The 14,204-nt window shown below is 39.0% G+C and overlaps 1 protein-coding gene across 1 annotated transcript in view; it reads left to right on the forward strand.

The window, feature by feature from the left end:
• The window catches only part of DNTT (DNA nucleotidylexotransferase), a 153,149-nt gene that overhangs the window by 62,783 nt on the left and 76,162 nt on the right, over positions 1–14,204 (forward strand). The window contains exon 7 of the mRNA XM_077822708.1: positions 565–697. Within this exon, the coding sequence (XP_077678834.1) occupies positions 565–697 (133 nt within the window). The remainder of the gene's footprint in view (positions 1–564; positions 698–14,204) is intronic.

The raw sequence follows: 14,204 nt of genomic DNA on the forward strand, positions 1-14,204 counted from the left end.
AATCACCCTTGCTAGTCTCCATCCACCCGCCTGGTGCTCAGCAATGGAACTTCTTTGGTGAAGCCAGAGATTCATTCCCCATCAAGAACCTGGAGCTTCTAAGGAAATCTGCTAGTGATGTTTTTCCTTTGGGGAAAGTTAATAGAGTCAATAAATCTATCAGTAAGTTCTCCCTGGTTTGTTCTTGTAAAAAGTAGAAATTTCTTGAGCTGACTCTGAAGAGGTAGAGCCATATTTGGAAGTAATGTTGAACTAAAACATGCTGCTCATAGATTATAAGGCCAGAAGGCACCCTTATGATTAGTCTGAATTCCTTATATAACACAGACCATGACATTTTACCCAGTACTTCCTACATCAGGCTCATAACTTCTGGTTGAAGTAAAACGTATCTTAATTGGGGTCAGCTTAGGAATCCCATGCCTTTCATGCAACTTGAGTGTTTTTGACTTGCTGCTGAACAGTTTATTATCTGCCTTATCTTTAGCTTGCTTAATTTATATGTATATTTTAATATTTCATTCAGATCAATACTTTTTTTAACTCATGTAAAATTACTTTTAGGATTTCTCTACCACGAAGACCTCGTTAGCAATGTATTTAAGGCAGAAGCAGATGCAGTAAGCTTGATTGTTAAAGATGCTGTACGGACATTTTTACCAGATGCTTTAGTGACCACAACTGGTGGTTTCAGAAGGTAAATAGAATAAATAATTTGGGACTTCCTGTCTTCCCCCCATACATACACAAAATGCTGATTTCTGAGCTGTAGAGAGCAAGCAAAGAAAATAAATGGGAGCATATGAAAGTTCGTTTCTAATAGTTAATAGTGTAAAAAATCTACATGGACAAATCCTAGGAAGCAAGACTTTTTTGATCACATTTCCAAGGGTTTCAACTCTGAAAAGTACAGATTCTTGGTTTATCATTATAAAAATCTATTAGCTTACAAACAAACTACATACAAAAAAGATGAAGTGAGGTATGTTTATATTGCACATAATGGTATCACATAGGATTTTCCATGCTTTTTATTGTTGAAACTAAATTCCCATACCTGAAAATGGTACAATAATAGAAGTTTTACGCTTTAAAAAAGGCCTTTAATGTGTGATTGAAGGCAATGAGTTTTCCTTGTTGATACTCATCTTATAAACTTGGTTGGGGAGAAGAAAAGGTGGCAAGAAAGAGCCCAGTATCTGCAGAGGTAGACATGGTGTGCTTGTTGACCTGAGAGAACAGTAATTTTTGGGTAGCTAGGTGATCTTGGAATTTCCTACCTGTCTGGTTATTTTCCTCTAAGCTTTTGAATGTAGGGAGAACATATGTGAAATCAACGGAAAACAAATCTCACCACCCTAGTAAATCAAAATTAGTACCTGAATATTCTCTCTAACATCACAAACTTGGGTGAAATCCTGGTCCTACTAAAGTCAAAGTCCCATTGGCTTTAGGGGAGCCAGTACCTCACCCAGATCTCTTCCCAAGCACTAACACTTAGTACTTAATGTACGTAGAGCTACAAACTGCTATATCAAACAAACCACTCTAGAAAAAACAAAAATCCAAATCCCAAATAAAATATTATCCTAGGCTTACATAATTAATCTGCACAACCCTCCTTTAAAATAGGTTTATTCTCAATTTGAAGTTCTGGCAGATGGAAGTACAAGTTAGTTAAGTGACTTTCCTAAAGCCACACAGCAAGTTAGTGGTAGTATTAGGACTACAGTGCAGAAGTTCCTGGCTTCTAGCCCCAAGCTCAGTCCACTAATAGATGCTGTTCCTTACAGCATTGTTATAAAACTAAGTTTAATTATACAAGTGAATATTCACTAGCACCAGAAATTTAAATCTACTGTGTTATTTGTCTGTTTTTCAAATCTTTCTTTCTGACTGGCTAGCAGTGTAAGAGTACCTGCCAGAAAAATGGTAATTAAAATGCTCTTCTTGGACTTAAAACATGCTCTGCACTTCTCTCAAATCTCTTTTCTTTACAACTACAGGTAAAGCTGCCATGCAAAGAGAGGAGAAGGAGAGAAATTAAATTTTGTTAATCATAGGAGCCAGAATCATGCAACTGAGAGCATGTAGGTGGTCTGTTGCACTCATACAAGGCACCTTGGGAGTCCTCATAGGGCTCCACACATCCACCTGTATGTTATCAGTTACAGGATGAGGGCCTAAAATAGCTCACAAGTTACTGGTGCCATCACCATCACCTTTGTGCCATCTCCTGATCCCTTTTATAATTATGCCCTACATCTGTAATGCTAATAGTAAAAATATACGCTACATAGTACGTAGATATATTGTATATAATGGAGAGGTGGCCAAAGTGTGACTTGTTGCCCATATGCGAACCATGATTAGAATGCTGCAACAAGATTGAGTATTACATTCTGCGATCTCTAGTATCTGCATGCTGCACTTCCATTTTTAAGATGATTGTGACTGCAATCTGCTCAGTTTGATGCAAATTAGTCATGTACCTTGTGTTCCTGGTAAGCTTTATTATTTACACAAGCACCTTGCTAGGGCAGAATTATGGATATAAAACTGTCACAGTTGTAACAATCACTGTTTCTTCTGATGTGATGTATGCTTGGGGCTTTTTGGTAACATAGATGTTTGCAATGTGTGAGTCTCACAGATTCAGATGTAGGCCTGTTGCACTGTTCATTCTTTACGAGGCTCCTTTGTGCTTTTGTAATGGTCATTAGACTTTACATTTTTAAATGGTTATATAAAGATGTACAGGTGAATTATACAGAAAAGTATGTGGTGAAGTCTTGAGAGTGATCCTATCAACAATGCCTAAAGGACTCAGGAGCACAAAATTCCCCCTCCCCACAACAGTAGCCTACCAAACTACAGGGAATAAATGATAGATTGTAGGATCTTTGAACACTGTTCATTTTTAAATTGGGTTGACATAAATGTATTTAGCGCATATATATTTTGGTTACTGAGATACCATGATGGCTGTATAACAGTGAGTTTTCCCCAAACTCTCTCTTTTATCTGTATGAAGTGGTAGTGGTCAAACGTATTGCACTGGGTTGTAGTAAGAAATAAGAACCATTAGCTCAAGACCTCTTACAGGACAATTTCAGTTTGTGACTCCTTATTTGTTTGGGTTTCTTTGTTCTGTATGTATAGATTTAGCACATTTTAAAAAGGTAGACAGGCTTTATTAGTCATCTGGCTTTGTGCCAGGGATTCTCCCAAAATACATCCAGTATATTACAAACATACCACAAACACATGATTGCGTGAGGTCTGAAAGTTCTGAATAACATATTCACCCCATAGTGCACTGATTCCTCTTACTGTGTAGCTATGTATCTTAGATATATAGTGTTGGAGATAAGAAGCAGATAAGTATCTTGCTCCAGGTGTGTGTGTGGTGTGCAGTTGCGGTGGTGGGGAAATTAGGGTATGTCTACATTGCAGTGAAAGACCTGAGAGACCGCTCTGGCTGACTCAGGGCAGCAGACCTGGGCTGAAGCTGTGAGGCTAGAAGTGTAGATGATCAGGCTCAGGCTGGAGCCTGGACTCTGAGACCCTTCCCCTCCACAGGGTCTCTGAAACTGGGCTCCAGCCCTAGTTGGAACATCTACACTGCTATTTTTAACCCTAAAGCCCAACCCCTCTGCTGGAGTCAGCTCATGTGGGCTCTGAGATTCTGTGCTGCAAGTGTTTTATCACAGTGTAGAGGCCAAGGGTCTATGAAATGGCAAGCCCTGTTCATCACAAGTAAACATGGAGAGGAGATTACAAGATATCTAACAAAAATCACTGGAATCCTTTAGTAATGAGCAATTACATTGTTTGGAGGTTCAACAGGGGGATATAAGCATCTGACTGACCTAAGGCTGGGGATATTTAATGAGCTGCCTTTTTTGTTAGATTTCTGGTATTTCTTGGTTCGACCTACTTTGCAAATGCCATGTAATCAGGTATTTCAGTATTTGTCCTGGCCAAAAATAGGAGGTGGAGACATGTGAAAATCAGTTTAGCATCATTTTTCAAACATCATAAAAGGTTTGAGATTTGAGCTAATATTCAACTCCAACTCATTTCAGCTTATTTTACTGGAACCCGTTTGCACATCCTAACAGTGTGCATTTTGTTATGTTGGCTGCCATCAATCACAGACCTGGGTAAAGTCTATGGGTATACTAAGCACCATTCATTCAGGCTAAATGAAGGAACAATTAAATCCACCTGTGTGTGGTGATAGCTGAAACAATAGAAGCCACTTCCCTGCTGTGCTGTCTAACATAGGTCAGTCAGCTGAGAGTATCTTCCTTGTGAGTATGCTGCAGGCTTTGTACTTTAGGAACCCAGAGTGAGATCAGGGCTATATTTAAACCACAACCCTCTTCATTAGTTACATGACAAGATGGCTACTACAGACTCTGTGCAGACCCTATGTGTCTGCATCATGTACATTCCCTTGCAATGGGAAGCCCCTGATGATTATGCATGACTAATTTTAAAGAGATAGTGCCATGATATACCACACGCTTATGGTACAGGTCAGCCTGAGCAAAATCTAAGCCACGTGGGAGAAGTTAAAAATTCTTTTCTGTTAGGACACACTTTTCCGGGTGAGAGTGAAACACAAATTGCAGTGCTGAAATAAAAGGGTAAATTTAGAAATGGAACAACTGTACTTAAAGAATGAGTAAATCATGCTTCTACACATGCTGTCCATAGGAATGCATTTTGTCGTCTATCTACTGATTGCCGAGCAGCTCCATGCTAGACAGAGAAGTGTTGAGGAAGCTGATAGCACCATATAAAGATGATAGAATGTGTTACAGGAAGGACTTGGGTTTGTGGTGCAGCATACCTGAATTAGCATAACATTAAAATAATAAAATGATCATGAATAATATAGCTCTGATTAAATGTTCGACACAGGTATAAAAATTTTCTTGCCCTATTATCCTGAAATCTAAGGGCCAAATACTGAGAGGAACTAGGCACTCTTAGTTCTCATTAGTTGCAGTGGGAGTTGAAAGTATGCAACTCATCTCAGAATTTGACTAAGTTAAAACATCATGTGATATTGGGGTGGGGACAGGGAAGACAAGTTGCTGTAAAATGATATTGTTAGATTGATTTAGTTAATAGTGTGCGTGTCTTGAATACCTGCTAAGAATAGAGCAGTATATAAGCTGGGTGGGTGTATCTTGTCACACATCTTTTAAGTGAGACCTATAACTGAGTTCCTTATAACTTCTGTAGTCATTAAAAATCCCACTGCTCCTTATTAAGAGACTTCTGTTAGTAACAGTGTATCTCATATATAAAATGAGATGAGATATCTCAAGTAATGAGATGCTACTATTGGCGGTATAGGTGTTAGTGCTATTATTAACGCAAGACTATTAATAAAAAATGAGATTTTTAATGAACACAAGGAACTCAGATTTAGGTCTCAAACAAAAAGTTCCAGCAGCACAATGTCCCCTAACACCATGTTGGAACACTTGTTCAACAAAGACTCAGAGAAAGTTGTCACGTGGTGAATCACTAACATCACATACTGCAGCATCTTGGATTTTCATTGATTTGGTTTAGCTGATGAAATGACTAAGTGACTCAAGATAAAACTTCAGTTGTCATTCGTTCTGTGCAGTACGTTTTGAGGGTGGGGTTATATGAGGGTTAGGTGTGCATGGGCAAAGGGAGTTTTTGTGTTTTGTAGGGGACTCAGTTATGATGGCCGTTTAATTGTATTTTTGTTTATATAATGTATCAGTGAAGCACCTGGAACTCTGGGTAGGCATCCCTTTTAATTATTGTAAAAATCTAAAAAAGTCCAGTAGACACAAAATATGTAGGAAAAGTGAAATTGGATTTTTGATATTGGATTCAGCCCACTATGAAGTCACATTCTGAACATTAAACACACACACACACAAACAAAATCAGACCTAAAGATCTGGTATCTGGGTTAAGCAAGTGACTTTGTTATTGTATAATTCAGTTATGTAGTTCTTGAATGAAGACACCTTGGTTTCTGAACATTACTGCTCTTCACACAGTAGATGGGTGCTTTGTACATTGTAAATGCAGATGCTGTACAGCGTATCCATAGAATCAGAATGCTTTTCCATCTGTCTACTACAATACTACCAACATGTGCTCTTCTCACACTAGCTCAGAGCATGGAATTAGTTCCAGATACTTATACCAAAGCAGAGACTAAAACATAACTCCAGGCTCCTAAACCCAGAGGAAGGCTCCATTAGAAGACTGCAAAGAAATTAGCCCAGAAAGGGAAGATATTAAGAATCAAATTTTAGAAAGCAAGACTCCACTAGCGGAGCTACAAGACAGCTTTACTAGTTTAGTCTGTAGATGTCTCTGTTACGCTCATTCCTATCACTCACTGTAAAAAACAGGCATATACAGCTGAGAAGAATTCAGGCTTACTTCCTCCCATCATGATATAAGTGGTTGTCATTGTGTAAAAAATCATTCAGCTTATTGCTTCTAAAGGTCTGTACAAGTGTTACTATTCTGGCCTTTTGTTTTGAGACTGATATTTTAATGCCAGATTGCATAGACTTAAGCATATAGTGCTTAGTAAAGGAATATTATATTGTAATTTTTAAAGAATAGTTCCTATTCCTCCCCCCACCCCATTTGCATTAGGGTCCAAATCCTTATTCCGTTTTTACTCAGACATTATACAGTCAAATATCCATTGACTGGAGTTTGCCTGAATGTGGACTGAGTAAAAATGGACTAAAGGCCTCAGAAGTTTGAGAAGGATGGTTCAATGGTTAGGGGGCCAGCATGAGAGCTGGAAGACCCTGCCTTCTCTGCTACAGACTTGGATAAGCCACTTATTCTTTCTCAGCCTCAAAGCCCATGAGAATAACAGCAGTTCCATACCTCACAAGGGTGTTACTATGTTAAATACATTAAAGATTGTGAGATGCTCAACTTTGTGCTAAAAGGAGTTATAAGTACAGATAGGAATATAAATGCTAGGAGGTGGGGGGGAGAAAGCAGATTTTGAACACATTTAGGTAAGGTCCCATGGGATGAAAAATCTAAGGGATAAAGGAGTTTGGGAGCGCTGGCATTAGAATATTAAAGCCACAACTGCAGACTATCCTAATGAGAAGGGAAGATAGGAAGAATCGTAAGAGGCCAATATGGCTTCCTCAGCAGCTCTTTAATTAGCTGCTAATCAAAAAGCAATCCTACAAAAAGGGGAAACATGGATGAATTGCCAAGGAGGAGTACAAAAGACTAGCACAAGTATGCAGAGACAAAATCAGAAAAGCTAAAACCCAAAATAAGTTCATCTACCCAAGGACATAAAAGGCAATAAGAAGATTCTTTAAATACATTAGGAACAAGGGAAAGACAAAGGAAAGTGTAGCTCCTCTGCTTAGTAGGGAAGATGAGCTAACAACAGATGACATCAGGAAGGCTGAGGTATTTAATGCCTATTTTGCTCCAGTTTTCATGAAAAAGATTAATTGTGATCAGATAAGCAGCAAAAAATATTAACAACAAGGGGGAAGGAATGCAAGCCAAAATAGAGAGAAAACATGTTAAAGAATATTTAGATGAGTTAGATGTATTAGAGTCTGCAGGGCCTGACAAAATACATCCCAAGCTATTTAAGGAATTAGAGGAAGCAATCTTGGAACTGTTTGCAATTCTCTTCAAGGATTCATGAAGGATGGGTGAGATCCCAAAGGACTGGAGAAGGACATATGCACAACCTATCTTTAAAAAGGGAAACAAAGAAGTCCCAGAGAATTACAGACCTGTCAGCCTACCTTCAATATCTGGAAAGATACTGGAACCAATTATTAAACAACCAATTTGTAAGCAACTGCAGGCCAGTAAGCCTAACTTCAGTACCAGGCAAATTGGTTGAAACTACAGAATTATCAGATACACAGATGAACACAATTTGTTGGAGAAGAGTCAATATGGTTTTTGTAAAGGGAAATCATGCCTCACTAATCTACTAGAATTCTTTGAGGGAGTCAACAAGCATGTGGACAAGGATGATCCAGTGCATATAGTGTACTTAGATTTTTCAGAAAACCTTTGATAAGATCCCTCAAAGGCTCTTAAGTAAAGTAAGCTATCATGGGATAAGAAGGAAGGTACAGAAAAGGGCAAGAAAAATTAGGAGTATGGAATAGCTTCCATATGAGGCAAGGTTAACAAGATTGGGAATTTTCAGCTTGGACTAAGGGGAGAATATGATAAAGGTCTATAAAATCATGACATGTGTGGAGAAAGTAAATAAGGAAGTGTTATTTACTCCTTCTCATACCACAAGATTTAGGGGTCACCAAATGAAATTAATAGGTAGCAAGTTTAAAAACAAACAAAAGGAAGTATTTCTTCACACAATGCACAGTACCAACCCATGGAACTCTTTGCCAGAGGATGGTGTGAAGGTGAAAAGTATAATAGGGTTCAAAAAAGAACTAGATAAGTTCATGGAGGATAGGTCCATCAATGGCTATTAGCCAGGATGGGCAGGAATGCAAAACTATGCTCTGAAGAGTCCCTGGCCTCTGTTTGCCAGAAGCTGGGAATGGGTGACAGGGGATGGATCACTCTGAAGCACCTGGCATTGGCCACTGTCAGAAGACAGGATACTGGGCTAGATGGACCATTGGTCTGACCCAGTATGGCGGTTCTTATGTACCTAGAGTATAATAGGTTATAAGTAATAGCCAATATGGATTTGTCAAGAACTAATCATACCAAACCAATCTAATTTCCTTCTTCAATAGGATTAGTGGATGGGGGCGAACTATAGACATGATAGATCTTGATTTTAGGAAGACTTCTGACAGTCCCACAGGTCATTCTCATAAGCAAACTAGGAATATGGTCTAGATGGAAGTTCTATAAAGTGGGTGCACAACTGGTTGAAAGACCATGCTCAAAGAGCAGTTATCAATGGTTCAATGTCAAACTGGAAGGGTACATGTAGTGGAGTCCTGCAGGGAGCTATCTTGGGTCTGGTACAATTCAATATTTTCCTTAATGACTTGGATAATGGAGTGGAAAGTATGCTTATAAAAGTTGTGGATGACATCAAGCTGGGAGGGGTTGGAAGCACTTTGGGGGACAAGATTAAATTTTAAAACATCCTTGTCAAATTAGAGAATTGGTCTGAAGTCAACAAAATCAAATTCAGTAAAGACAAGTGCAAAGTCCTAGACTTAGGAAATAAAAATTAAATGCCCTAATACAAAATGGACAATAATTGAGTAGATGGTAGTAGTACTGCTGAAAAGGATCTGGGGATCGTAGTAGATCACAAATTGAATGAGTCAACAATGTGATACAGTTGTGAAAAAAGGGTAATATTTTGGTTGTATTAACACAAGTGTCTGATATAAAACACAGAAGGTTATTGTCCTGCTCTACTTGGCACTGGTGAGGCCTCACCTGGAGTAATATGTCCAGTTCTGCATGCCACGCTTTTAGGAAACATGTGGATAAAGTGGAGACAGTGCAGAGAGGGGCAACAAAAATGATAAAAGGTTTAGAAAATATGACCGATGAGGAAAAGTTAAACAAACAACTGGTTGTGCTTATTCGTGAGAAAAGAAGATTAAGGGAAGACCTGATAATGGTCTTCAACTATGTTAAGGGCTGTTAAGAGGACTGTGATCAATTGTTCTCCGTGTCCACTGAAGGTAGGACAAGTAGTAATGAGCTTAATCTGCAGCAAGGGAGATTTAGTTTAGGTATTAGGAAAAACTTTCTAAACTATAAGGACAGTTAAGTTCTGGAATAGACTGCCAAAGGAGGCAGTGAAATCCCCATCACTGAGGGATTTTAAGAACAGGTTGGACAAACACCTGACAGGGATGGTCAAGCTTTATTTGATCCTGCCTCAGCACATGGGGCTGGACTTGATGACTCCTCAGGTCCCTTCCAACCCTACATTTCTGTGATATGTTCACTCCACAAATCACCAGAAAAGGTTCAGGTAGCTGGGAGGGGGCTAATTAACCAAACAGGCTGCACTTGGGGGAGAATTAGGGGCCCTAATAGAAGGGGAAGCTCAGCTGAGCAAGTGTAGGCTGGCCAGTACAAAGCCAGCAAGCGGAGAACAGAAGGGGGCTGCAACAGTAGTAGTCCGCAGTCACTCCCTGGAAGAAGGGAGAAGTGTCTGGAGCTGCAGCGTTAAGTCACTGCAGTTATTCCCTGAGAGGAGGGAGTTTGGGCTTGAAGAGTGATGAGGTGACAGAAGATAGAGCAGAGAGGTAGGAAGGAGTCCAGGGAATTAGCAACAGGGTCTGGGAGCTAACAGACCATATTTGCTAGACATAGGGTCCCTGGACTGGAACCTGGAATAGTGGGTAGGCCCAGGTTCCTCTACCAGCTGCTGGAAAAGTGGCATAGGACCTGGCCTTGGATTGGAAAACTGTCAGGAGAAGCATTATCACAGCTGATCCAGTTGGACTTTGATGCCCCCAGAAGGGGAGAAACAGACAGCAGACAGTGACCTGGCTGGAAGGCCAAGTCATGAAGAGGGAGTGCACTGAGTCCCAAAGAGCGAGAGGGGATGTAGCGAGAGCAAACAATGGAAGTGGGTGTCAGATCTGGAGAGAGCTAATCCTTTGAGCAGCCAGGAGGAGGTATCCTAACAGTGAGAGAACCCCACGACAGAAACATTTCTATGAAATCTAAATTATGAAGCTGTTAAATACCTTCTTAATAAGACCTTTATAAGCCTGGTGATATAGCTCCTGAAAGGCTATCAGGGAACCCTCTAAGGAGCTAAATCATTTGGCAGCATTCTTTTCAATGCAGGAGAAAGCATTAAAGAAAATATTGTTTGAGAGAGGCTGCAACAGCCTCTTTGGTGATCTTTGTTTGTAAAAACCTACAGTATCAGTACTTTTACCTATGTGATCCACATCCAAAAAGTACACCTCCCCATCCTCATCACCATTACCAGAGGAATGGATGTACTCTTAGAAACAGTCTTACCAATGCTGAGCAAACAGGTTATTTTTAAAAAGCATGTGAAATCAAGACATTAATATTTTTAATCTATGTTAATATAAGTATTTTGGCTTTCTGCCAGAAATTTGTTTCTTAGCTTAAAGTGATTCTCTTTTGACATATTCAGTTTAGGCCCTGTGCCTAAAGAAGCAAGGAGCTCAGATAAAATGGTATAAACCTAGTGAACAAATCTATTGGGTCTGTATCATCTGGATTTAAGGGGTCCTTCAGCTTCACTTAAGTTTTTGATGTACTTCAACAGACCTTTAAAAAAAAAAAAAGGTGCACTTACATGGCCTGGGACTGTGATAAGTATTTGCTGCGTAAGAAAGAAATATCTTGAGGGCTTCTTTAAAAAGTCAGATATTTCTGAATTTTTGGCCACAAATACGATGGAATAGTTGTGCCAAAAAATACTTTCATTAATGGAGTCACAGCATTGTATAATGTTGATATAGCTACTGCTTTTGTGGTAATCTTGCCCATGGCCTTTTAGAAATGGAACTGCTAGGAGGGTCCTGTAATCACAATAATGTTACATTGGTGGTGGTTTCTGATAAATGAAACTATGTATATTCTAATTTATTTTGTACGAGAGAGAGAGAAAATATGAAATATACACTTTCCAATCTATTTAAATATCTTGAAAACATTTGTGATTGAACTGAACCATTCATTGGGTCTCAAAGTAAATTCCTTGATAAGGTCTGATAAAAAGGAAGCTCTGTTTGGTACTTTGTGTAGTTGACAAAAGCACTTTTTAGTGGGACCTGTAAGTGTTGCACTGAATTAGTGCATGAGACGGTCTTCCCTGAAGACATAGGTTCAAATTCAGGTTAAATTATTAATATACTGTAGAATGTGCAGTGTCATTCTAATTGCTGTTTGTACACCATAAAAGATTTTCTTTCTGCTCTGGAAAGGTGTAGGAATACAATAGTATTAGATTTTTTGGACTGATACAGTTAAGGAAGGCTTCAGAGTAACAGCCGTGTTAGTCTGTATTCACAAAAAGAAAAGGAGTACTTGTGGCACCTTAGAGACTAACCAATTTGAGCATAAGCTTTCGTGAGCTACAGCTCACTTCATCGGATGCATACTGTGGAAACTGCAGTATTCCACAGTATGCATCCGATGAAGTGAGCTGTAGCTCACGAAAGCTTATGCTCAAATAAATTGGTTAGTCTCTAAGGTGCTACAGTTAAGGAAGGACATCTACTTTCATTAAGTTTTCAGTCAAGATAATCAGCGGAGGTTCCTTATTCTACTCAAGTCTCAGCATTACACAATTTCTTGTCCGTTACATTATACATTGGACATACACATTTCTTTATGCCTTTTCAGTCTAAAGGATTAGGTATAAATCAGGAAGATGTAACCTGTACCCAGATGCTCAAGTTCAATTACGTTGGTTTCTGCTTACTTTCTCCCAGTGCAGTTACAGGGAGGACAACTGTTTTATCTGCTGTTTCTCATTTTGTCAAGGACAAATCAGCTTTAGGGTAGCTTTGAGGCAATCTGCTCAGTGAACATTTGAGTTGACCAAACTGTTTGCACATTCTCTAAATTTAAACATATTTTAGATGGATTTGGCAGTTCTGTAAGCAACACACTGAAGAGCCTTAGGACATCAACAAACTCAGATTTGCCACTAGTAAACTTTATTCTGCTGTGGATGAGGTTTCCAACTCGAAGTGATCCAATCCATACTAATGAAATATCTTTAGCTTACAGGACTCCTTAAGAAGATAGTAGAGGTTACCACTCCCTTTCTTCTTCCAAAGCTTCCCTAACACTTAAATCATCCATCAGGAAAGAGGAAATCCTTTCCTGGGTAACTACATGATCAACAGAATAAGTTTAAAGGCAATCTTGGTGTCTCCAGTGGTGTCATTCAGAGTGACCTCTGCCATCAGATCTTTGACTGTTTTTTCCTTTTCATGGCATCCATCACAAATCACCTGTAAGCCATGATGAACTGTGAGAGTGAAGAAAGTATTTGGGAGCCACAGTATCACTATGGACAAAATATGTTCTTAATATCCCTCCAGACAATTCAGAGAGTGGTCATTTGGACCCATAGATACCATTCCCTCAAATCCTTCTGGAACCTACCCAGTTTCACCAGAAGTGGACTATTAAACAGATCTTTTACCCCAACTACATGAGAGTGTCAAAGCCTTAGGCTGGAAGTGATCAGTCCATAACCATATTATGTAGTTATAATCTCCATATTCTTCAAAGCTATTCCAAACACTAGATCCAGAGTGGTAACAGCAATGGGACCAGGATTTCACTATTTATGTAAAGAGCCGGAAATCACGCAGGATAGCCCTATGGTTGCTATTATAGCCTTGACCTCCCAAATCAGTCCAGAAGGAGCATTGGCATGCACCTTAAAGTCACTGACCACTATCATCCTTGGTATCTCCACCACCAACCACAGTGAGGAACATGAGAAACTCAGCCAGAGGCTCTGTGGTGTAGTGGAGGAATTTATGTAGCAACATAATTAAACCCAATGTTATGCAATTCCGGGTTTTCTACATCAGCTAGACACCTTTTATACAATCATAGCTGTGACAATATTTAATTTTAATTCACTTGAAAGAATGACCATGCAACCCCAAAATTGCAGCTTCTCTTTTCAGACAGTGCAGTATGAAGTCTTAGTTGTCCATTGACACATAACCTGATGTATTCTCAGTTTAATCCTACTTTATTATATTGTAAACACATGAAAAATACAGTGGACTAAAATATTAACAAATGCCTGTGCATGTAACTGTTCTAGTATTTGAAATATTCTCAAAATATTCTTAAAGTGAATACAGGAAATATTGTAATAATGTTTTCAACTTGCAAAGGCAAAATTGTAAAGACAGCAGTATAGTACAGGTTACTTGTTACGAGTAACATTATGTGCTGCCTTCATGCATTATTTCTTTAGAAATTAAATACATGGTTAAATCAAAAATTCATATGCAGAAACATTGTCTGCATTTAATAAATCTGGTTTGAGGAATCTTACAACTCGAATAATTCAGAATTCAGCTATATGTTAGTGGTAGTTGGCAAGAGTTGTACACAAATAAAAATACTGTTCTGGACCACACAGGTACAATCAAAGCTACAGACAAGGTTAAAGTGAAAGCCAACATGTGCTCAATTAG

The sequence above is a fragment of the Eretmochelys imbricata genome, chromosome 7, assembly GCF_965152235.1.
Source record: "Eretmochelys imbricata isolate rEreImb1 chromosome 7, rEreImb1.hap1, whole genome shotgun sequence".
NCBI lineage: Eukaryota > Metazoa > Chordata > Testudines > Cheloniidae > Eretmochelys > Eretmochelys imbricata.